Here is a 24,822-nt window from a genome sequence, read left to right on the forward strand (position 1 = left end):
GTAGTTGATGGCGAACTCCAGCTCCGTGAGCAACCAGACGGTCCTCGCCGTATGATCGACGGCGAGTTCCCTTGCCCGGATTAGCCAGTCGTCCAGGTAGGGGTAGACGTGGATCCCCTGCAGGCGCAGGCACTTGGTGAAAACCCTGGGTGCCGACTTTAATCCGAACGGTAGGGGTCTGAATTGGTAGTGGCATCCCTGAACCACGAACCTGAGGAACTTCCTGTGCCTTTTTAGAATGGGGATGTGGAAGTAAGCATCCTCCAGGTCCAACGACGATAGGAAGTCGCCTTCCTCCAGCTGTTCCAGAACATGCTGGAGGGTGATCATCCTGGATTTCTGCGCCTTGATGTATTTGTTTAACAGACGCAGGTCCAGGATGGGGCGCCAACCGTCTGTCTTCTTTCTGACGAGGAAGTACCTAGAGTACACTCTGGAGCCCCGGAGCCTCCTGGGGACGAGCTCGATGGCACCTTTCCTGAGCATCGCCTTTACTTCCAACAGCAGTTGAGGGACGTGATTCTCCTTCGTGGCCACTGGAGGAATGCGAGGGCACTTCTTTAGGAATTCCAGCGAGTGCCCGTTGGCCAGGGTGTCCAACACCCAACGATCGGTGGAGATGGACTCCCACACTCTGACGAAGTTCGTCAGCCGGCCTCCCACCGGGGTGCTTCGGTGGGGGCCCGACAACCCAGCCGGGTCAGTCTTGCTTGGAAGCGGCCTTGCCGCCTTGGCGACGACGGCGGAAACCCCCTTGCTTGCCGCGACCTCTGTAGGCCTCCTGGGAAGAGGAGTGGGCTGCCTGGCGGTAAGTGGAGGAGCTACCGCTGGATTCTTTGGAGGCACCCTGTCTGCCTCTGGGGCTCCGAAAGGGCCGTCGCTGCAGCAGCACCCCAAGGGCTCGGGCCGTCTCCGAGTCGGTCTTGATGGCCTGTAGAGACTCATCCACCCCCTTACCAAAGAGGTTGTTGCCGTCGAACAGCATGTCCAACACTCTGGTCTGGACGTCCTGGCGAAAGTCTGTCGCCTTGAGTCATACTCATCATCGGAGGCAAACTCCGTTGCCCAGTTGGCAAAATCCGGTATCAGCAATGTCCGTCGCCACCGTTATGGCGTGATCCGACGCCACCTCGCCCTCCTGCAGAATTTCTAGGGCCTCCGCCCTTTTATCATCAGGCAAGAAATCTAGCAGGGGAGCTATCTTGAACCAGAGCTCCCTGTCGTAGCGGGCCACGATAGCTAAAGCATTGGCCGCCTTAATCATCGTCGTCGCCGCCGACGACGACGAGATGACTCGTCGTCCCATAGAGTCCAACTTCTTGCCCTCGCTGTCCGGCGGGGAAGTGGAAGTTGAGGCCGCCGCGCCCGCTGCCTTCTTCTTAGCCGCTGCCGAGACGACAGAGTCCGGCGTGGGCTGGGTCCTGAGGCACAAGGTGGCGGCATCGGGGACTCAGTACTTCTTCTCGTACCTGTCCCTCTTGGCAGGTGTCGTGGCAGGGTTCTTGAGGACAGCAAGCCCCTCTTCCCAGATGTCGTCGAGTAAAGGCACTGCGAGGACCGTCTTCCTTTTAGCCTCTCGTCGTTGATACAGAAACCCCTCCTTTTTCTGTTCTTCAGGGCAGAGCTGGAAGAGCTCAGATGCCCTGGTTATCATGGCGTGGAAAGAGCCAACCTCGTCGGCTGGGGACGCCCGCGGGGGGAGGGGGGGGGAGGTGACGACAGGATGTCCGCTGTGTCATCGCCGCCGTCATCGTCCGTCCCCGTAACCGTATCCGTCGCCGTATCTTCTCGCGGCGAGGGGGATGAGGGGTCCACCGGTCTCGCAGGCACGAAGGGCGGAGCTGGGTGGACTCTCCTCTGCTTGTTCGGAGGGCTTCCCGACAGGCCTGGTTCTGGCTCCTCCGTCGGGGTGCGTGGCAATCTCGTCCTTATCTCAGTACATAATGATTGGATTGCCAACAAAATGGCCGCCAAGCTATCCTGGGGCTTGGGCAATGGCTGCGACGGACGGGATGGCCGCTCCACTGGGCCCTGTTCAGTCGTCGCTATCTTCGATCACGTCAGCAGGGACCGTCCCCTGGGATCGAACCTTCTCGAACCTCTCGTTGAGGTTTATGAACCTCTCGTTGAGGCCTATGGACCATTCGTTGAGGCCCTTTTCGGTCTCCACCAGTTCCTCCTCAGAGGCTGATTCTGAGTCTGTAATGGCCACCGCCCCCCCCCCTCTTTTTCAGCAGGGGGCTTCACGGGGGTCTTAGCGACGGGCTGGAAAGAGGAGTCCCTCCGCGGCGGCAGGGATACTCTGGGCCCAGAGGCCGTTTCCATTGGTGTAGTCTCAGCCGGCACCACCAGGGCCGCAGGGACCACTTCGGTAGAGGCCTTAGCCGGGTGGATCAAAGCCCTCACCACCTTAGGTGTGCCCTGGGCCTTCGCCTTGGAGGGAGGGTCAGCACCTCGCTCCCCCTGCGAATCTACCGGGTCCGCTCCAGCGGCCTACCCGTGTTCTCGGACTTCCTCTTCCCCGAACCAGAGCGCTGGCTCGTGGTCGAACGTGCTGGGGAAGTAGCGCCCTGCTTGGCAACCGAAGAGCCGACCTTTCAGCGCTCCCGGAGCCCACGGACTCGCAGTGCTTGTCCTTCTGTTGGGCCCCCGTCGCCGGGGCGCCCTCAAAGGACTTATAAGCCCGCTCAGACTTCTTCTTCACCTTCTCACTTGCTGTGCCCTTCTCCAGCCAGGTGGCGAGGCGGGAACGGCGATCTTGTTTGGTCCGTTCCGAAAGGTTCTTGCAGAACGCACAGTCCTTCTCCACGTGCGTCTTGTCCCCATGGAGGCAGTAGAGACATTGCGAATGCTCATCCTCCTTGAAAACGTTATATAATCCGCATCCAGGGCAGTTCCTGAACAGTTGGATCCGGGCGTCGAGCTCCCCTTGTCCTGGGCCATGTCCGTTGAGGTAGGCCGCAGATCTTACGGAATCCTCCAAGAAGTGTAAACTCGACGAAAACTTCACCCTTGAGGGGCGTAGAAGAATTCCGAAACGGGTCCCCGTTATCGGAAGTAGAAACGGTGGAGTTTGAGGCTTGATTAAACCAAAAAAAAAAAAAAGAAAATCTCCTGAAAAAGTTTGAAAACGCAGCAAAAACTCGAGAGCTAAAGCACAAGGACTCCCAACACTTGAGTGTGCGGTAAAAATCTGAGGATGGCTGCAAGGGGCGGGGCTTAGGGAGAGGGCAGTCATTGGCTGGGGGCAGTATGACCCAGAGATCAGTGATTGGTTACTACTAAGAAAGAGATCAGAAACAAAACTGATACTGTTTTTTTCTTTACTGAGGATTCCCAGCCTGACGACGGGGAATATTCATGAGCATGTGAATCCATGCCAGACCCCATGCTGGAGAACTGGATTATACTGCTTGAAAGGCTAAGAGCTTGAAGCGTCTTCTTTCTTGCACCCTTAAAATTGGCTAGGGCGAGAGAGAGTGTGTGACAAAATGACTGCTGACCTGCGCACAGTCAAGAAACATACCTGCTTTGCCTTTTGTGGCAAGTTCAGACTAAACTCTTAATGGGGGAGTGAATGTGATCCAGTAACAACAGTCCAAAATAAAAGAATCGACCAAATCGAAAAATATATATACTTTAATGAAGCACACCACATGCAATAACTAAATAGAAAACGCTACAAAAACACACCACTGTGGAAAGAACACAGAATTTACAAAGATAGGAAGTTCTTGTACGGAAAAGATATTGAAAGTGACCTAATCAATCCTGGGGCCCATAAATGGACCACAGGGGCAGTTAGCAATTAATAGTAGCTTTTTCCTGTATTTGGCAGTTCAACCGCATCGCACAAGGCTTCTTAGTGCTGTGCAAGCAGTTCACGATAGGCCTGAATGCATCAGTCGTTTTCTTCCAGACAGGCAGCAGGTGTCTAGGAAAAGTTCCCTGTGATTTGAAGCAGCGTTCAAAGTGTGGATCATGAAGACCACCAGACAATTCGACAATTAGCTCGACAGCGAAGATGCTGGTGACTGGATGTGAAGTTAAGGGTCCAACAGTTTGATGCAGTGTTTGAGGGGCACGATTCGATGAGGCCACAACAGTCGGTTTAACCATCGAGGAAGAGGCTGGCATTTCAAAAAGCGATTTGAACATAGAAAATGCAGTGATGAGCTTCTAGTTTGAGCTGCGGCAGTCACGCTCTCGGCTGGCATTGTGCGGCAGTGAACTTGTTTGAATGTGCAGCACAGTGGCTCGAAGATCAAGTGAGTGGCAAATAGAGCTCCGGAGGATCCCGTTAGCTTAACTGTGTGAAACTGGTTCGAAACACCACTCGATTCAATTCGATGGCGAAAAATGGGATCCCAGCTTTTCTGGCTCTCAGGTTACTGTGAGTTCCAATCAAGGGCTCTTGGACAAAATACATCCCTGTTCTCTTCTGCCAAACATGGGGATGGCTGGCAAACATCAGTGCTGGATAAACAGGCAGAGAAGCAGGTCTTGCTCCAGCAGGTGGTCACCCACAATGTGGCCTGGCCATGCTTATGGAGCAGAGCTTGCCTCTGCCTTAGGCACTCAATGTTAACCTCACTGGCGCAGGGCTTTGAAAAGTAACCTCTCCCATAGAGGTCCATGTAAATTCTTTATTCCTTCCTGGATGGTCCAAAAGTGAATTGAAGGAGAGAGACCCCTCCACCTCTTTTATAGGCAAAAATCCACAGGTGATTTGCAAAGATTGGACAAAAGCAAGCCTGCTTTAAAGGGGTCCATTCGCTTTCCTTCAGATAAGGGGGCTTTGCCTTTCTGCATCATACTCAAAGTGCTTTGTGCTAACGGATAGGGAGGGGACAGGAAGAAGAGAGGTCTAGAGAAAGACAAGATTGTTATAACTTTCCCTACTTGTGCTTGGATCCCACTGTCTACATCAACCTCACCTCCATCGCAAACTCATTGCATCAAAGGCCTTTTGCTATTCAATACTCTGGCATGAGGCTAATCCTTCTGGGTTAGGTGTGCCTTTTGATTCCTGTTATCCTTGACAACTCCTAATGTGAGGCTGTATTGCTAGAGAGTAGTTACCAGACCTCAAAGTATCAAAGAGGCACAGTTGTTCATTCCCTTGCCCTGCAGGCTGTCAGGTTCAAGCTGTCAGACCAGAACACACAAACATTCCACAGCCAAGCTGGATTCACAGTGCTGACATATGTATGATCTAAATAAGATGTGGTTTCTTATAATTATATGAATAACTATCCACCGTGCCCTAAACCCGGGTATGGTTTTATGTTTAAAGATTAAACTGCCACCAGAATAGTAATTCCTCCTGATGGACAATGTGCTTTTGAGAACGGAGGTGCATACTTTAAATGCAGCCTCTGCACTGAAGTGACCGGGCTGTCGCAGCAGCTGTCAAAGCGGGACCTGTGGCTTCTGGACCTGCTTTCTGCTACTGCAGAGCAGCTGCTGCAGATCAGGAGACTGATGCAGGAGGGAATAGGTCAGTGCTCTTTTCAAGTGGAGCGTATAAAAGGGTGACCCTTGTTAGCAGATCACTCTGAGATATTACCCACATTAACTAACAAAAATAGAAAAGCCAGGGCATCTACATCATTGACAGATGGCAATGCCTTACAAAGGGGGAGTTGTGGTTGAAAGTCAAAGGACATCAGTAATCCCTTGCTAACAGCTGGAGGACCCACAGGTCCCAGCGTATGGACTTACAGGGTAAGAAATCCTCACTTCCTGTAGGCATAAGACAAGTCGGGACCAGCGACAAATCGATATATGCGGTTTAAATCTGTGGAGGCAGTCTGCAAGAAGATGGTATTGCAGGGCTTGAATTTCTTCCTTCACTACCTACAGTTCAAACAGTCCTGACTGTCATCTTGCCTGGAATCTGTGCCAACTAGCAAAGGACCTTCATCACTCAGATATTCTCTGGGGTACCATGAATTGAGGATTTGGGGTTATTTTTGGTGGTAGTCACTAAAGACTTATCGGACTGTTCAGTTTGACTGTTATGAGCTGTTTGCCAGTGGTCACCTGAAACAAATCATTCTTCAAATGGAAGGCCTACGATTTTCTTTTGAATGTCTTGAAAGAGCTTCCTAACCCAGAGCCATATCTGCCTTGTGGCAACCAAACCTCCTTTGTCAACATGTTGAACATGTCCAGCGAGACTGGCTTTGTCAAGGCCAGAGCAACAAGAAACTGTTCTTCACAGTCCAGTTCTTTGGTTAATTCGCTGTTTCCACACAATCTTAAATTCAAGCCAGTTACGATGTGAGCATTTTGAAAGGGGTCAATCTAATCAATTATTCTCCACTCAGTTGGTGAGAAGTCGGGGAAGAATGGTCAGGGCCACTGACTCTACTGAAGAGTGCAGGGTCACACCTATTTTCCCCTCTACATTTTGCAGTCTAAAGCACCACTTTTCTTGTTCACTGCAGCTGATGAGTTTAGCGATTTCCATATCTTCTACCTTCTTTTACATATCCTCCTGGAAGGGACGGCATATCAACTGAAGAGAATTGGTCGACAGGACACAGGCTAGCACTTATGCCTCCACAGCAGAAGCCTCATTCTTCTTCAAGCCCAGAAGCTTCATGAAATCTACATCTTTCATGGTAGGCCCCGGCAAAACAAGGGGTGTCCTCCTCAACTTTGAACAACCAAGTTTGCCTTTGGATACCAGGGCGATGAGTGATCCCAACCAAGGGGGTGCAATAGCAGTTGTGCAGCCAGTGATGACAGCAGAGTTGAAGCAGGAGTTGTAGTGTGGTGTCCAATGCAATCACTGATGAACGGTTTATAGTAATAAAACCGAAAACAAAAATCCCGAATACAATAATCTCGAATCCAAAATCTCGAAAAAAAAAAAGTCGAATTTTTTTTTAATGACGTTTTTTGTTCGAAATGGGGGGGTTCCCCCCCCAACCCCCCTTTTTTCTATTTTTTTTTTTATTTTAACCCATTTTTTTTACTTACCTGACCCCAAAAAAGCATATAATTAAATAAATAAAAAATTCGACTTTTTTTTTTCGGGATTTTGGATTCGAGATTATTGTATTTCGAGATTTTTTTTTCGGTCTTTTGACCGACCACCGTTATTAGGACCACTGACTGGCCCAAAAGGGGTATGGCTGCTGTAGCGGGACAAGATAGGAAGAGCCTACAAGGGTACAAATGAGGATGCAGGAAATTGAAGGAGGAACCTCTGCAAGTATTCGTTTAAATAGGTCGATTAAGGAGATCCTCCTTGAAGGTGAAGCCAGTCGGCCAAACAGATGTTTCTTTAAGATGGGGCTTGCGGATTAATTCTAGATAGGGCAGGGCCAGGGTGTGGTGTGGCATCCGATGCCTGTCAAACAGTATGGGACCAGAAGTCTACGAAAGGACAGTATTGCAGCGGTAAGTTGGGTGCCTCACGGCTCTATGAATCTGAAGACTTCAAAAGGTGGAAGAAAGTGCAACAGCCAAACTCTAGTGGATGACAATGGGTTTTGCCCTAAATTGAGTAGTTTAGGGCAAAACGTGAAGCTAAAATTCCCCCTTGAACGGGCATTACAGGCAGTAAGAGCTACAAAAGACTTTTACATAATGTCCGCTGGCAGGGACCGCAAAGGGCTCACCAGTGCCAGGAAAATAATTTTTGGCTTGACCCTCAGATTTCAAGTTCAAGAGTCAGTTTGAAAATTGTAGCCCAGGAAAAGGTACTACAGCACTTCTCTCAGACCACGCACTTCCTTACTGAACATCAAATTAGGGAGGTGTATGTCTTTTACATTGTCCTGCATCCAGAGCCTTCCTCTGTGCAGCCGCTGAGGCAAGCCTGGACCGGCGCATGCAGTCTGTGTCTAGCCCTCATAATCAAAAATTGAATAGGCTTCACTGGACAATTGAGTCTGAAGCCTGGAAGTATATGCTCTCGAGGCCATAGTGTTAGCATCCTGTTGGCATATACTTTGGTCGTCTACGTGATAACTTGAGTAGAGCACTGGTGCAAAGCCAGACAGTCTGTGCAGAAGTCGTGTTTAGGCCTCCAAAATGACACCTCAGAGAAACGAATGGTAGCATCACCAACCCAAGGAGAACTTCAGCGTTTGCATGCTCTTATTAAATCATCAAAAAGGAACCTGAGAACTAGTTCTGGTGGGGCAAGTGGTGGCATGAAGACCAGTGTGCCCCTCAATATTGAAGACCGATGTAAATGAGTCAACAAGGTGGGGTGCAGTGGAGAAACGAGGGGTACTACTGTAGTGGATCTTCTTACATGGGACAAACTTTGTGAGGCTCCGAATTGGAAAGAGGCTTCACAACAGCCTTTAAGAAATTAAGTCCCTGAGGATTTTGGGTACTTGAAGGGGATCTGGGAGAGCGACACACACACACCCCCACCGACACACACACACACAACACCCCCACCGACACACACACCGACACACACACACACACACACACACCCCCCCCCCCCCCCCGAGACACACACCGACACACACACCCCCACCGACACACACACACACACACCCCCACCGACACACACACACCCCCCCCCCACACACACACCGACACACCCACACACACACACCCACACACACACACCCACACACACACCCACACCCACACACACGATTGCTGTGCGTGGTGGGAAAGTAGCAGAAAGGAGTACAATCTGAAAGTGCCTGACAGCATCAAGATGGCACATAGGATTGGCAGCTAAAGTACAAGGGCATGTGCAGCATTGCAGCTGGATGCAAAGGTTACTTGTAGTGAATCTACAGCCCTGTTCACTAGGAGACAGATGGCAATAGTATTAAGGGGATGTTGGCATTTGTGAGGTTAATACCCACTACAATTTAGACTATAGGACCATTACAGCCTACTTGCATTTACTTTTTACATGACAGCTCAGAATCGCTTAGCTTTAGAAGTTCGAGCAGTGTATGATAATTTGCGTAAGTGGCGTGTCTCATTAAGTCCTCTTGTGTGTTGGGGTTTTGTAACTAAACAAAAAGACATCATGGTACTGTAAAAACTAGACTGACATACATCTTGCTTGCAGAACCAACACAAAAAGCATTTAATTTGTTTTCTGGATGAATCAGGGAACGAAAGTCTAGGAAGTGTGGTGGGTCAGAAGGAGGAGTCGGACACTTGGAAGATATGATTCAGGATTTTAATGAAATCATAAGTAGGCCTAACTTCCCTATCTAAAATACGAATGGTGCTCGTCCTTTGTCATAAAGTCAAAATAAATGATGTCCTCCGTCCAAACTACCCTATCTAGCTCTGCCACCAATGTTAAATAACTTAAAGAAACCAAGGGAATGATTTGTCTTTGCCTGGTCTCCCTTTTAGGTCATTGAATAGTCTTGAATTATGCCACCTCTCGGTCGACCAGATAGTCTCTGCCATCAACTCTTGTAGCTCCTCCAGAGCACTCTTCCTTCTGCTTTGTGGTCCCCCTCTTCCTTCTGCTTTCTGTGGTCCCCTTTTCCAAATGTCTTTTACAATAACCTTTGTTGCTACTCGGATAGCTCTTTGCAACCACTTGCCAGGCCTTCTCCCCTGGAGCACTTAATAGGGGTATTCCTCTACCCCTTTCTACGATTCTATTATCATTTCTTTTCAGACTTTGAGTGTCCCTTTCTTTACTGGTTATCCCCCAACTGTATTGATGCAGTACTTCTCTTCTAGGCCCTTCACCTCTGGTTTGGCGATCTCTCCACTTATTGCTCATACAACAACTGTCTGTGCTCAGCCCCACTCTTCTAGGCTTTTTGCTTCTTAAATGAGATTGTTCCATTTTAATAACTCGTTTTGAGTACTGGAACAAGTTTCTTCTGATGTATAACCATATCTGTGGGCCTCCAGCTTCTCCCTGCCCCCCAGGTATGCATTACTTGGTAGGGGAAGGTGGTTGGGTTTAGCTCTCTCTCTGCTGCTCGGCTTCTCGTTCTTGGGTCCGAGTCCGACTCCTGCTTTGTAATAACACTGCTGGTGTGAAGCAACCCTCACTTCAGTACAGACGGGATCAGCATTGTTTTTGGGGCGTCCTGCCCACCAAGACCAGGTTGTGATCACGCTACAACCGGGTTGCTTGCTCGTCTCTCAGTAGACGCAAGATCCTTCTCGATTCTGCATGCACCGGTTCTTCGGTGTCTTGCCCTCGCATTCTCCTTCTTCCCAGAAGACACAAGTTCTCCAACTAACTTCTGCTTTGCCTCCAGCTGGCGTAATGATGTCAGGGGATTTGTCTGTGCATTGGCTTCTCCTCCTTGCTCTTCCTCCTTGGCAAAGTTATAAATGTGTCTCGCATTAAAGAGACTTCTTCCTTTTCTCTTCCCATTAAGTTGCATCTAGTATTGCCTTCAGCCAAAGATAAGGATGCCACGTTCTGAGGCTTATCAGGTTGTCTTCATGTATGGTGAGGAGGGATAGCTCAGGAGCAACACGTTTGGCTTGGAAGCAAGACAACGCAGTGCAACACAGGTTTGAATCCTGATCCTGCGCTTAGAAAACAACTTCTGGTATTAAGCGCGTTATAAAAGAAAAATTATGATTATTATGCGATTACATTCGTTGGTGTGAGAGTTCCTCACAGGAACAGGAGTCCTTATCCCCAAAGGAGGAGTCTCTCCCGGTGAGATCACACTCGCTTCGACCCCAAGGGAGGGTTTTGCAGAGCAGGCTCACCTCCTTAGCCTTACAGGGGGGGGGAGCTTGCCCTTGGTGAGAAGGGGCAAATACCTGCAATTTGTCATAGAAGCCTTCCTCATCAGCATAAATCCTCTAGCATCCCACAAGCCAAACATTATGTTTACAGCTGTACTTCTTTGCCTCCTCCAGCTGCTCCTCACATTGCTATTGCTCAGGGTAGTATAATCCTCTTTGGAAAGGTGAAATAGAATAGCAGCTTCCATGGACCTGTGGGTGCCATCTTTGGTCCCTTTTCATTATTACAGGTCTGCAGCGAAGGCCATTCTGGTGGAAATGCTTTTTGCATTGCATGCAGATCTCCTACATCGCCTATGTTTCTTCTATATCAGAACGCTATAGAGGAAGCCACAAAAGGATTGCACTTGCAGTGGCAGACTTGATATAGGACCCATGGTCTTCAATCTCACATCTAGGTAGGAACCTAAGGATGTAATTTGGTTGGTGCCATTTTTTTTGCATTGGGCAAGCCAATTCATGAAAACGGGTATTCTCTGGTAAACGTAGCTCTTATAAAAATCAAATCATCGGAAATAGACATATTTCAAATTTCTGCACAGGAAACCAAAGAGTTAATTAAAAACTAAAAAACAGAATGTGGAATGGGTTATAAAGTCGTCAACTTTGTTAGAATGGAAAATATTACCTGAAATACGCCCAGATAGCGTTTAACATACCCAATCCACCTAATCATCCAGCAAGCTGAATATTCATATTCAAGAACATCCATTCTCCAACCACTCAGATTTGGGAAATGATTTACTTATTTTGTTAGTACTGTGTAGTACTAAAATCTATTCTGTTCCTCGCTGCTATGGCCCTTGGTAACACTGATGGACCGACACTTGTGGTGATCATAGCGCCTATCATCTTCATGTTCTGCAGACCAATATCCATCCACATCTCAGAACTAAACCATACCCACCAAAGTCCCTTCCTGTCTTCCAAGTCATCTTAATGGGCTGCACATTTTTATTTTTAACCTCAGTCCATGCAAGTGGACCAAGGCAGCTATCGATAACTGGGTTGAGTACATATGAACACAGATGCACGCTATCCATAAATATGTTACCGTAGTCCTTGAAAAAGCAAAAGGGAATTATTCAAAGATGTTGGTATTTTCATCCATTCAACAACAGTTAAAAATGTAAATTCAAGCTAGTTTTCAAACGTATATTAATTTTCTATGCTCTCACTACAAGTTAACATTTGCAACGTAGCTCCAAACAATTGTAGTTACTGATTCAAAACATATTTGTTACATCATACCTTAGCTTGTAATCTTCCACCCAGTGTTGATCTTGCATGATAGATCACAATAAGTACATCGCCTTGGACTGTTATACCCAAAGGAATTTCTGCTTTTCCATCTTCAGTTTTGAAGTCACTAAATGAACAAGAAGCTATTACATTACAATTTTAATAAGAAATGTCTCTACACTACAGTCCAAAAATAGGTTACTGATAACAAAGAACACAAATTTAAGTAATGCATGTATACTTCCAAAAACACTATGCACATGGCAAATTATTGGAAAGAGTTTTAAAGGACTGTTAACCATCAATTTTAAAGCATTTACAAATAAACAACAAAGATCCATGTGGGGTATATTAGGAAGGAGACAGTAAAGGGAGGATTAAGAACACATTTACGAACAGTTTATTTAAGACAAAGAAAATGTCTTTCAGCTTCTTTTCAGGAGACCTTATTTTGCTTTTTATGCTCTTTTACAGTTGAACGTCCGGTATTCTTTTACAAGATAATACATTAATTGTAACAGGGTCTAGGGTGGGCATCTTATCAGGGCAATGCTAGCGCCATACCTACCGCATATGTGGTGTGAGTGAGCAGAGGGCCACCTTGTGCTGGTATGCAAGGAGTCAGGTACATGCATTGGTACCTCTTTCCCAGAGGCCACCAGCCTCTACTATGGCCAGGTGTGTCTCTCAATTCCCTGGATACTTGGCGAAAAGAATAGCCTGATATCTCAACACAAATGGCTACAGATAAAAGCATGGACCAAACTCCTGGGATGGATATTGGACTGTACAGTCCACAGATATAAAAAAGAAAGACTACACGTCCCACAATGCACCTGGACCCAACAGCCTAAAGAAATGGTTGCGCTGGTGCAAATGGGCTATCCTACCCCATACAGGAGCTGAATGAGAGACCCCAACACCTATTATACCCCTCGACCCCCACAATTGCCGCAGGGAAGCAGTGGTGCAGAAGTAGAGCTGGGATCAGCCAAGGATAGTAGGGGAGACCAGGGAACACTGCCCAAACACTGGACAATGAATTGTGCAGTACAGGAGGGAACGAGAGAAGGTAAGTAACAATGGAGTGAGAGGAAAGAGGGGGATTCAGGAAGGTAGGGAAGAGTAGAAACAGAAGTAGGGGAGAGTGAAGAAAATCATTTGAAAACCATCATCATAGGAAGGGCATAACGGGGTAATCAAACAGCCCTGTGTAGATTGCCTAGTAAGTCCATAAGGGAGTTGGAGAAATAATGCTATGGCTTTTGGGGCTCCCTCGGTTAGGGCCAACTTGGACAGTAGAGGTACCCTGGTTGTAGAGAACACGTATTGTGCCAAGATCTTCGATAGTAGGTAGTGTGCTAGGGAGGTGGGAGCCCCCTTTAAGGTTGAATGAAAAGCGAATTAGGACAAACACTACACTTGCGTTTTCTTGTTATAACAAAAACTGAACACATTTACGTCATCATGGAACTTATTGAGAATCTTGTCAAAGAATACAGCTCAAATTATATAAACAGAACATTAAAAACTATAAGAATATAAGAATACATGAATCCTCACGGTTCGTATGCTTGTTTGTAAAGATCATAAAGCAGCATTACCTAGAAGGAGGGTAAATTGGGCCTACTATTTGAAAATGATTGTGCACTGAATGGCAGTAATAGTGTGTAAAATGGCCAGTACCCTGCCCTTGTCGAGAGCGTATGGGAGCCCTGATCAGAGGGTGGGAGGCCGGCCAGGAACAAATCCAGAGCCTGAGGAAGATGGTGGCAGTTGAGAGGGGCACAAATCCTGCCCCCTGCTCATGCCAGTTTATACATTTATTTATTATTAACATTTATAAAGCGCACAGCAGCACGTAGTTACATGATATACAATACATTCATATTTACATACAGAGGAAAAGAAAATTCTTGGTTAGAAGCAGTGTGCAGTTGGGGAGGGGAGAAAGGGGAAGAGGGAAGATGATTGCAGAGGAGGCTGGGTTAGTTGAAGAGTGGTTTTTAGCCTTTTCCGGAAGGCTAGGGGGGGAGGTCTCGGCTCAGAGTGTTGGGTAGGGCGTTCTATAGGCTCGGTGCTATATGAGGGAAACCAATCCGACCCGCTTTGGCCCTTTTGATGGGAGGGATGCGCAGTTGGTTGGTGTGCCAAGTTCTTTTGAGACGTGCGGAGGTGGCTCGACGATGGTTTCAGATAGGTAAGGCGTGTGTCAAGGTAAGGGTCTTGAAGGTGATCCGTTCCTTAACGGGGAGCCAGTGAGCAGCTCGCCTGGCCTGTGCAATGTGGTCTCCTTTAGGAATGTTGAGTGCAGCTCTGAGCGCATTGTTTTGTATGACTTGGAGCCTGTTAAGGTTTTTTGCCGAAGTGCCTGCTAGTGGAACATTGCAATAATCTACTTTAGCCCCGATGGTGGCCTAGCTATAGCAAGGCAGTTTTGTTCCGTTGGGGAGGGTTTTACTGCATTTATGATCTTGGTTGTGTGAGCCGAGGCGGAAGCAATGGCGCTAACTTGGTGGGTCATCGACAGCGTGGCGTCTAGGTACACCCCTAGTGTCTTGACTGAAGAGGAGACAAGGATGATGGAGTTGTCATTTGTAAAGTTACCATATTCATTACCTAGTTTGGATAATGTTTCCTTAGGACCAATGAGGATAATCTCGTTTTATCTTCATTGAGACATAACCCATTTGCTGCCATCCAGGCTTGGATGGTGGCATAGATCTGGTGGAGGGCTGCAGCGTCTTGGTTCTAAGAGCCTGTGAGAGGTAGGAGGACCTGCGCATCATCGGCATAGTTTGTATATGCTATGCTGAGGGTGTCCAGTTTATCAAAGAGTGGCTTAGTGAACAGGTTATAAAGAGTAGGAGCTGTGCACAAGCTCTGAGGGACTCCGCAGTGGATGGTGGTGGGGGCTGCACTCGCACGATTTGAGAAAACCTTCATAGCTCATCCTGCTAGGAAGGATGTAATCCATGAGGATGCGTCTTTGGAGAATTGTGCTGCAATAGTGAGATGAGGTAAGAATCTTGTGATCCACAAGATCAAAGGTGCCAAACAGATCAAGGAGTAAGAGGCGAGCTGGCTTACCTCTGTCCATAATTTCTGTTATTTTGTTTTTAGGGTCAAGGGGAGTTGCTGTGCCATGTCCTTTGCGGAATCCTGATGGTCTTTTACTGAGGATGGAATTGGAGTCGAGGAAGTGTTGAATCTGGATGTGAGCCGCTTTATCCAGGATTTTTAGGAAAAAAGGGACGGTGGTGATTGGTCGGTAGTTATTGGAGGAGGTAGGATGTAAGGAGGTTTTTATTTTGTAGTGGGCGCAATCAGGCTTCTTTAAGGCTGGGAGGCACAGTACCCAAGGCAAATAAGGCGTTAAACGCGGTTATGAGAGGGGCCAGTGAGTCAGCGCATTCTTTAATAAGGTTAGGAGGGCAGATGTCTCCTTCACACATAGAAGGTTTAAGTTGTTGGAGGAGGTCGAGGACTTCCGATTCCATGAAGTCTTAGAAAGAGAAGAGTAATTTGTGGGGATTGTCGACATGGAGGCTAGGCATAGGAGGCTGGTCGTAGTGAGGTAGGGTTTGGAATTACACCTGAAATTTTTCTTGGAGCAGTTCTATTTTTTTTAGCATGGCTGCTTGTATGCTTGAGCACCACGCTTCATCCTTGATCTCATCGGGGCTCGCGGAGGGGGAAGATTAGGTCTCTTAAAATGGCAAACATTTTCTTAGATTGAGAGTTGGCGTTCGGAATTCGTGAGTTGAAAGAATTCGCCCATTCTTCAGTTATCACTTCTTAATACTGGGGGGATAGTCTTTTGAAATCTTCCTTTGTGGAGTCATTAGGCTTGGCTTGCCAATTGGTTAATGCAGCACGTTTGCTAGTGCGTAGGGCCTGTAGTTCATCTGTGAAACATGAGTTAATGTGCATAGATTTCTTTTCTTTTTTACATTCGATCAGGTCTATGGCGTCGATAGCTTTGGTGAGGGTATCTGCGTAGATATCTGCTAGTGTGCTTGGGTCACTAGAGAACGGGGGCCTGAGTTCTGCAACTTCTAGAAAGGGACGCAGGTTGTCTTTAGTTAATTTTATAGAGTTTGTAACCTGCGCTTGAGGAGCATAGATGAGAGCTTTAGTAATTGGAGCTATAGGGACAGTGAATTAAATACAGTTATGGTCTGTCTACCGGTAGGCAGTGATGGAGCGGACAGATGTGGAGCAATTATGGTCCGCCAGCCAATCTAAGGTGCAACCTTTGCAGTGAGTTGGGCTGGTGACTTTTTGTGTAAACCCCATGTCTGAGTTCTTTAGCTAGGGCTGCGGCAGATTTATCTTCGAGATCATTTAGGCCTAGATTAAGGTTGCCTAGTAGAATAGTTTTGGTGGAGCTTTTGAGGTCATCACCGAGTAAATGGAGGTGTCGTCCTTGGAAGTCTAGGGCTAGACCAGGGGGCTGGTAAATGAGATGTATGTTTATGGTGCAGTTGGAGGACAGACAGTTTGGCAGAGATGATATTGGCATTGCCTTCCCATGGGAGATTGCTCAGCCTGATGGAGAGTGCATCTTTTGTAATGAGGGCTACACCTCCACCTTTCAGCATTGGTCTGTCTTGACGGAGGATGGAGTATCCAGGTGGGAGGGATAGTGAAATGGCAGGACCGGATGCCTCATGGAGCCATGTTTCCATGATGACAAGTAGGTCTAGATCTTGATTGGTAAGGGGGTCGTGGATCTCCAGAGCATGGGCGGGGAGGGAGCGTGTATTTATGAGTGCACATTTGAGAAGGGGGAGCGGTGTGTTCTTTTTAGAAGGGTGAGTGGAGGTGGAGGCTATAGAGTATGTGTTGGCGGAGCCAGGAAGAGCAGGCGAGTTGACAGGCTTAGTAAAATGAGTTCTGAGCGAACGTGTGGAGTTACTGTGGACGGCGGGCGTCCATTGAAAGGGAGGAGTTTCAGGCACGGTGCGCGTATACTTGGCTCGAGTACATCTGAACGCACAGGAACAGTGAGAGTGCGTACCAAGTCCAAGGTTCCTCGTGGCCCTGGGCCAGGGGAGAATATGGTTTTGTAGAGGTATAGTGCGCAACCTCAGCCTGTAGTGCCTAGATTCTAAGAAGGCCGGAGGGCAGGCAGTGGTAGGAGGGCACATGAGGGAGGACCTGTCAGCAGGGAGTGCGAACTGTGTGGAGGAAAGGGTGGTGGTATCCTGTACCTGTACGGGGCTATTGTCGGTGAAGGGGTAGGTCAAGTTAGGATTCTGCAATGTTAGCGGGACGGAGTTAAAGTTAAGAGGATACGGCAAGCACTAGGGGTATGATCAGATGCCAGGAAGGAGAATTGGTTAGTGTGTTCTGCAGTGTATGCAGGTGGGACGCACATGTGTTGGTCTGAGAATACATTGGCAGCGAGGGAAGCACAATGGACTAGTGGTCATAGACTACGGTAAGGTCTAGGCCAGCACAAGAGGATGCACAATAGAATTATGCAGGGCATACACAATTAGGTAGTCAGAGAGGGCCGTGGCATGTGCATTACTATGTCTCTCAATTCCTCTGAAACAAAATGCTCACTATAATGTCTTTTTCAGTATCCAAGCTCAAGCTTGCCGTGGTTCTCGCCCATAAGAAGGGAGCGGACTGCTGTGGGGCTGGAGGGTTACTGGCTGCAACTCGATTCAATACCAGGGCATTTTAAAGTACTATTTAAGAAGGCCTATAGGGACAGATGGGAGAGAGATTCTCGAGCGAAACTTATGTGCTCAGTCAGTTTAGCTCCTTACAGATCTAGGAAAGCAGCGCTGGCTTTGAATGCTACTTAGACAATATGCCGGACAAACAAATGTGGGGCCTTTACACAAAGATTCGTATCAGCATTGCCTTTAGCCAGTATAAAGCACAACTGGAACGCATGTTATCCGGCTGCTTACCCATTTTGCTCTAATGAAGTTGAACGCACTGTGCACTTTCTCCTGCTTTGCCCACCGTATATTTACGCTAGGAGGAAATACTTGATACCACTCTTCAAGCAATTGTTAACACGGTCATAATGGCATTGTGACTTTGTCTGGCAGGAGATTGTGATGTGCTGCATGGCATGGGGAATTTTCTGCTGCTGGCGTAGAGGAAGCGACTTAAGCATGTAACTTCAGCAGTGAATGATCTATAAGCACTGCATGCTAAATGGGCAACTCCATATTTTAATTTGTTTTAGACGTTTTATCCTTAGTGTATTCTTGTATTTTATTAATGATGTTCATTTTATCAGTGATTTTTAATGTTATTTTTTGTATGCAACTTTTATGATCTATTTTGGTTGAAATAAAGTTATAAAGTAAAAAAGTAAAATAACATGTTAATCAGGTAGGTTAAATTATCAGGTGATTAGATGAATACCGTACTTCGTACAGCATGTGAAACTTCAAAAACTGGGGATGATGCTTATGGTTTACAATACTACGTTAGTGCCTATTTCAACATCTGGAATATTCGGGATGTAATAAGACATAGGAGGCAGACAAGAGGTCATTTTATACACCAGGTTTTATTAAACAAAGTAAATAAGCCCTATTCTCTCCCCATCTTTGAAGAGGCTTTCTTCCCTACTCCATAAAGAAACAATAATAAGGGGTGCTCGTCAGGATGTCTGAGGAACACAAAATGGTCCTCTGTCCAGAGCCTAATCTACGCCAAATCCTATCCCTACAACTAACAATAGTAGCAACACAACTCACCCAAACCAAGTCTGGTCAGTGCATTCTACTGAACCTTGGAAGTGGTGGCTGGCATCTGATCCACACCCAAATATCTCTAGATTCCTCCAGGCCACTTGTCTTGCAATCTGGTTCAAAGTTAAGGTTTGTCCAATGTCTCCGTTGTTCCTCATCCTTGGAAAATAGTCACTGCCCTTTGGGTAGGTTTGTAATTACTCAGTCCGGAAATATAGTGTTTCACACAGGTTTGGGATATTTCTTCCTTCTCCCAATCTCGGAAGTTTGTTCTTGGGATCCTGCTTTTTGCACTACACCATAGTGTTCGGCTTTCACACCCAGTCTTGGGATGTCCTGTCTCTCAGCCTGCTTAGGGGGCTTCTGTATCTTACCCCGCGCCTTGGGCTGTCTTGTCTCCGACCATCTGGTTTTGTACCCATTCTTGGGGTATCAGGTCTCTCACACCTTCTTGGGGCATCTGGTACACTTGTGTCAGTTCTTTCCGTCGGGTCTTCGGCGTCAGTGCCAGCAATTGCTAGTGTACTGCTTTTCATGTCACTTCTTGTTCGGCCAGCCAGAGCTTCTCTGGCTTCCACCTTTGTAGAAAGCATCAGCAGTCCCCAAACTTTCCTGCTCCTCTGCTCTCGATAGTCTGCATGGTGCTGCTGCCTTGTTCCGCCTCGAAGAGGGGCGTTCCCTCCGCAGGCTTGTCTCTGTCTGTCAGTCTCACAGGACCTTTTTGTTTCTTCCAGCAACTGGGTCAGGCAATCCATTGGTTCTGCACTTCATGCAAGGATGGCAAGAGTGAAGGGTCAGAAACCACACCAGCCACTTTTCTAGGGATATTCACACATTTGTCTCCTGCAAACGAAGATATTAGCTTCCTTAGACAAGGGAGGCTAACACATATCCCGGTTTAGGTATTGCCTGTAATCTTAAAGGGGGGTGAGGAGATCACGCTCAGTCGGGTGCTGCTTGCCCCGTCCCCAAGGGGGTGTTAAACTTAGAAGCCTCAACTACCTAGTCCCAAAGGAGGTGGGCTCCACATGGCGAGAGGGGACGAATTCCCTGGATTTGTCATAGGTATTTAATCAACCACTAAGTTTCAAAGTATTGAAAACAAATTTTGTCACAACTTAATGCTCACGCCTTTGCAGTCCACTTTGAGTTGCAGCTTGATTTCTTGGATGAGTAACAAGTGTCTCAGGACATCAATAGATACAAACCTGGGGGGACCCATGTGCTTCCTTATCTAGAACTATTACAGAGAAGCTTACCAATGTGGTGGTGAACATCATGTTCCATCGCATCCACACATTAAACATACATTGGCAATTATGGCAGATCTTTTGTCTGCAACAGTAGTCTTCAAACTGTGGGGCTGGCTCCCCCTAGGGGGGCACGAAGGATGTCCAGGGGGGTCCCAGACTTTTAAAGAAGGGATTAAGGTTGCTTTTTTAAAATAAAATATAAGCAGATTTTCTAGTGCTTGTATTTTCTATTAGCATCCGGGGGAGGGGGCAACCAATCAGGTTTCTTGGATAACGGGCAAAATCCCACGACCCAAGCATGTGTTCCAAGCAAACAGACTGCTGCTTCCCCCACCCTGCCATCTCCCCCCCTTTAATACTAATTTAGCCCTAATTCCCTCCCCAACCCCACTTAATTGCTTACTGCTGCGGCAACTACCGCAGCTTTGCTTTGTCTCCCTGCTGCTGGCCCCATGGAAATGGAAGAAGGGCTCTGTATGGAGTCCCACCATCCAGCTCGGAACAGTACACCGCAAGGTGTCCCGTTAATTGAAAGAAAAGACTTTATTGTAGCACCCCGGGTTTCCGGATTTGAAACCCAGGGTGCTAATAGCAATAATCAACCATTCCAAGAGTTGGAATGGGTGTTAACAGCATCAGGGAAAACGACAGAGCATACCTCGGGGCTTTAACTCTGGCCCTGGACTGTTATCACCCGTTCCAGCCCTTAGAACGGGTGATTATTGCATAATTAAAAGCAGTCAACTTAATCCTTTCTTAAAGAGCTTGGGCCCCCTGGACATGCTTTGAGCCGCCTAGGGGGACAACCCCATGTAACTCAGAGGGTGTTGCATGGGGAGTTGTACCCCCTCTGCCTCCACGAGGTGCACTCCTTGGCCCCTTTGTGATAACTGTCCTCTTCCTCTAGAGAAGAATAGAAAGGAAAAGTGGGTTTCCACCCCTCGACCTGAGGGTTGTCCTGGTTGTCAGATTGCCTCTATAAAGATCTAGCTGCTGCCGTTGAAGCCTGCAGCTTCTCCAAGCTGTTGTCAGCCTTCTCGCCAAAAAGGAAGGTACCATCAAAGGGCATGTTCAGCAAACGTGCTTGGACATCCGTGGAAAATCATGACTTTCTGAGCCATGACATATGTCTCAGCACAGTGCTGGCAGCCATGGATCTACTTACGGAATTCCACAGTATCCAAGCTGGACTGTAAAGATAGCCTCATGGCATCTGTCCTGTCTCTAGGACTAGGCTTAAAAACCCATCCCTTTCTTCTTCCTCAAGTATATGGTCTGCTGAAAGGGCAACTACACCCCAAAGGGTGTGTGTGTGTGTACTTTGCCAAGGCACTTGTAGCATTGGCTGATTACAGTGCCATGCTTCCTGCATGAAACATTCTCTTTCCCAATGAGTCAACCTTCCTATCCTCATTGTCGGCAGGAGTTGAAGGGTAAGCCGCAGACTTAGAGGATACAGTTGCGACCTGAATCACCAGGCCATCTGGTCTTGGATGCCTGCTAAGGAAGGGAGAATCTTCTGAAGCTGTTCTGTACTTCTTAGATAACAGTTTATTAACAGAGGGTATGGAATCTGGCTTTAGACAATTTTCCATTACTCTCACCCTTAAGGCAGCATGAAAGGGTCCTTCACAGCTTCCTTTACGAGACCACTATCTAAAATATCGGTAAGGTCGTCAGCTTCCACAATAGCAGCGGATTTTGACCACCACAAATATTCTGAAACTTTACTCATTACTGACTATGGGAAGAATCAGAATATCCAGCCACCTCTGGGTTCCCAAAGTCAGTTTTAGGAGATGTCTCCCAACTGCTCGTCTCTTTTAGTGTCTCTACCAGATTTTGCATTTTAGATTCTGGTTATATTTGGTGTACCAAACTCATAACCAAATGGAGCTTGGGCTTCCTCCTCATCTTCCTTGAAGATGGTACACATAGACCTGAAGAAATCTGGTTGAGGTAGGGGTTTGTAGGACTTGGTCGAGTCCACTTAAGGTTTTAAAGTATTCAGAGGCACACAATGCCCTGATGGCATCAAAGGCCCTGAGGGTCTCAACGACTTTGCCAAAGCGGTCCGTGAATGAGCCAATGGCTTTGAATGCTTCGGCGGTTTCAAATGGATTACGTGCCTCGATGTTTCAGGTGACAAACTCAAAGACTTTGATACCTTCAATGAAGGGTTTGAGACCAGAGATGATGACTTTGAGGAGGAAGATTGTTTATGTGTCAAAACGACTCCTTTGACTTGTGTCGAGGAGCCTCTGGTCCCAGGCTCCTAAGTGCACAGGAAGGAAACACATGAGACTCCCTACTGCTCTTCGTAGATGTGGAGGGGTGGCTTGACTTCCCGGACTCCTTTAGAGGGGCACTCGATGGAGCCTGCCTCTGTAAAATGCCAAGCATTTTTAAGTGGATATCTTCCCATTCCACAGGAGTCAAAGATTTTTTAGGGAAAGACACTATCAGGAGAGGAGGAAGAAGTCGACAAGGATCTGTGGCGTTGCTTCTTATTTTTTTGTGAGACGACGAGCGTCCTGATTGAGCGTCTCCAATGTTTAGGATGCTTTTTCTCTGGGAATACATCGGAGGACGATTTTCTTTCGGACAGGGTAATTGATGGGGATTTGGGAGAGGGCTTGCCTGCATAAAGTTTCCAGTTCATTTCCCACAAGGCCTTGAATGTCATGGATTGACATGAGCCACAGTCGTCCACCTTGTGGCCTGTCCCCAAACACCACAGACAGACAAAGTGAGGGTCTGTTATGGACATCTTTACCCCACAGTCTGCACAGCGTTTAAAAAACGTCTTTATCATTTACTATTTGCAATTTGTGTGCAGAGAATCCTGAAACGTCTTGAACAAGAAAGCTTACAATACATTTGTGTATCATTTGTGGCAGGAAGCACAGTGCCTGAATTAGGATGTAACCATTAAAATAAAAAGATTACATCTGAGCTGCTCATTTATTAAATAAAGAATGGTCCTGGTTACAGTGCCACAGCCAGCACAAAGGTCTTTACCCACAGCAGTTCGCCCCTGCTGTTTCCTGGTAATGGTTGCGGGACAGTTCTCCTCTGCCTTGTATATACCTTTTATATTCACCTCCTCGGCAGAGGATTTTGGGATGGACTGTATCAACAACAGACGTCCATATGAATTCTTGTTCTACAGCAGTGACTGAGGCTTGTTTCTCCAAGGACTGTAAAATTGGAGCATCCACTGCTGGGTTGAAGGACTGCAAGGTCTCCATTTGAAGGGTCCTCATCAAGGATGTCAGTTAACTCAAACTGAACGTTTGGTTTGGTAGGTGCTGGCAAACTCAGTGTGCCCCCCACCACCTTGGCCATCATCTTCTGGAAAGGAGCATGAGGCTGCCCTGGAGCTGGTGCCAGAGGATGGTCAGCTCTGAGGTGGTGTAGGCCAATGGCTTCCTGTAAATTAGAAGCCAGGTCCATCATACCCTCTCCCTTGTCACAGGATGAATCTGCGAAATCTCTCGCCGGTCTAGAGGAATGTGGTTTCAGCCCAAATGGAGTAGGATCACCCTCCACAACAAAAACCTCTGACATAATTGATATGAATTTTCCCATTGGAAAGCAAGGCACACTCTAGAGGTGCTTTGATGCACTGATGGCGTCAAGGCGAAGGGAGCAAGCGCCAGGAGCTTGAGGCCCAAAGGCAGAGTAGTACAGCACAGTTCTGGGTCAGAGACCTTCGAAGCTAGGGACCAAGCCAGTTTGCCTGTGTTCAAGTGTCCTCCCTACTGGCTCCTCAAGCATGGTGGGCCCTGGTGACTGACCAGGCCTAGAAGCAGAAGCATTTGGTGCTGGGGCCTTGGTAAAGATGTCAAGCATCTTTAGCCATATATTTTTACCATTGCTCTGGGGTGGAGCATTGGGTGGAAAACTGTACCCGTTAGGTCCTGAGGGATCCCTGGAGCTGTGGCTCCTCTTCTTTGTAGACCAATAGTGTCTCAAAGAATCACTTGGAGTGGGACCTTTTGTGCAGTTTCTTCTTATTGTCTTTCCAGATTGGGGATCAGTCTTCCAAGCTCCTCTGCTTCATGCCCTTCGACTTCAAAGGAGTGCTTTTGTCACTTCTGTGGTGAAAGGTAATGTTTTACAGCATGTACTCAACCCTAAAGGCCTTTGTGTGTGGGTCATGACATCCCCCAGGCAGCATCAACAGATCACGTCAGAGTCGAACACTGACATGTGTCTCCTGCAATCCACGCAGGGCTTGAAACACAATGCCTTATCAGGATTAGGTATGGCGCAGTAGGAAGAGCAAACTATTAGCAGCATTCCCGAAGTGTATCAAGTGTGACAAAAAAGGAACTTTGATCACGGAGTATGACAGCTCAATCTATACTAGCTCTGATGTCGCATCCGGCAGACAAACAGCCACACCGCACCCCTTAGAGGCGTAAACATTTCTGAAGACAGCTGGCACTGGAGACAGAATATCATGAATGAGGAATCGGATGGAAGAAGGAATGCATCAGAAAATAAAAATTCCAGAACTGTGCCAGTAGCACACAAAAGCAAATTGCCGCCCATATAACGGAAGTAATGTCAGAAATGTGTTTATTCTGCATGTGTTAGGCGCCTATACAACAAAATAGCATTTGCAGACACCACAAGACAGAGTGGGGAGGGAACAAGGGGAGCAAATAGTAATTGGAAAAGAAATAGTAAATATACACTCATGGTCCTAACTAGGCCTTGTGACATTTGGATGTGCAATGAAGAGAAGGGGAGGGAGGGAGCAAGATAGGGGCAAACGCTGGTGAGAGCCTGGGAGGGAAGTGCCGAGGGGTCCCAGGCAATGCTCCCTCTAAGCTGTGTGCGTGTGCGCTTGC

General features: G+C 47.4%; 1 protein-coding gene across 1 annotated transcript in view; it reads right to left on the reverse strand.

Annotated features, from left to right (window-relative positions):
- Positions 1-24,822, reverse strand: part of GAK (cyclin G associated kinase) — a 2,243,070-nt gene that overhangs the window by 1,000,119 nt on the left and 1,218,129 nt on the right. Inside the window, exon 17 of the mRNA XM_069626358.1 lies at positions 11,989-12,106. Within this exon, the coding sequence (XP_069482459.1) occupies positions 11,989-12,106 (118 nt within the window). The remainder of the gene's footprint in view (positions 1-11,988; positions 12,107-24,822) is intronic.

This window comes from Ambystoma mexicanum, chromosome 6p (assembly GCF_040938575.1).
Source record: "Ambystoma mexicanum isolate Mex_15411 chromosome 6p, UKY_AmexF1_1, whole genome shotgun sequence".
Lineage (NCBI taxonomy): Eukaryota > Metazoa > Chordata > Amphibia > Caudata > Ambystomatidae > Ambystoma > Ambystoma mexicanum.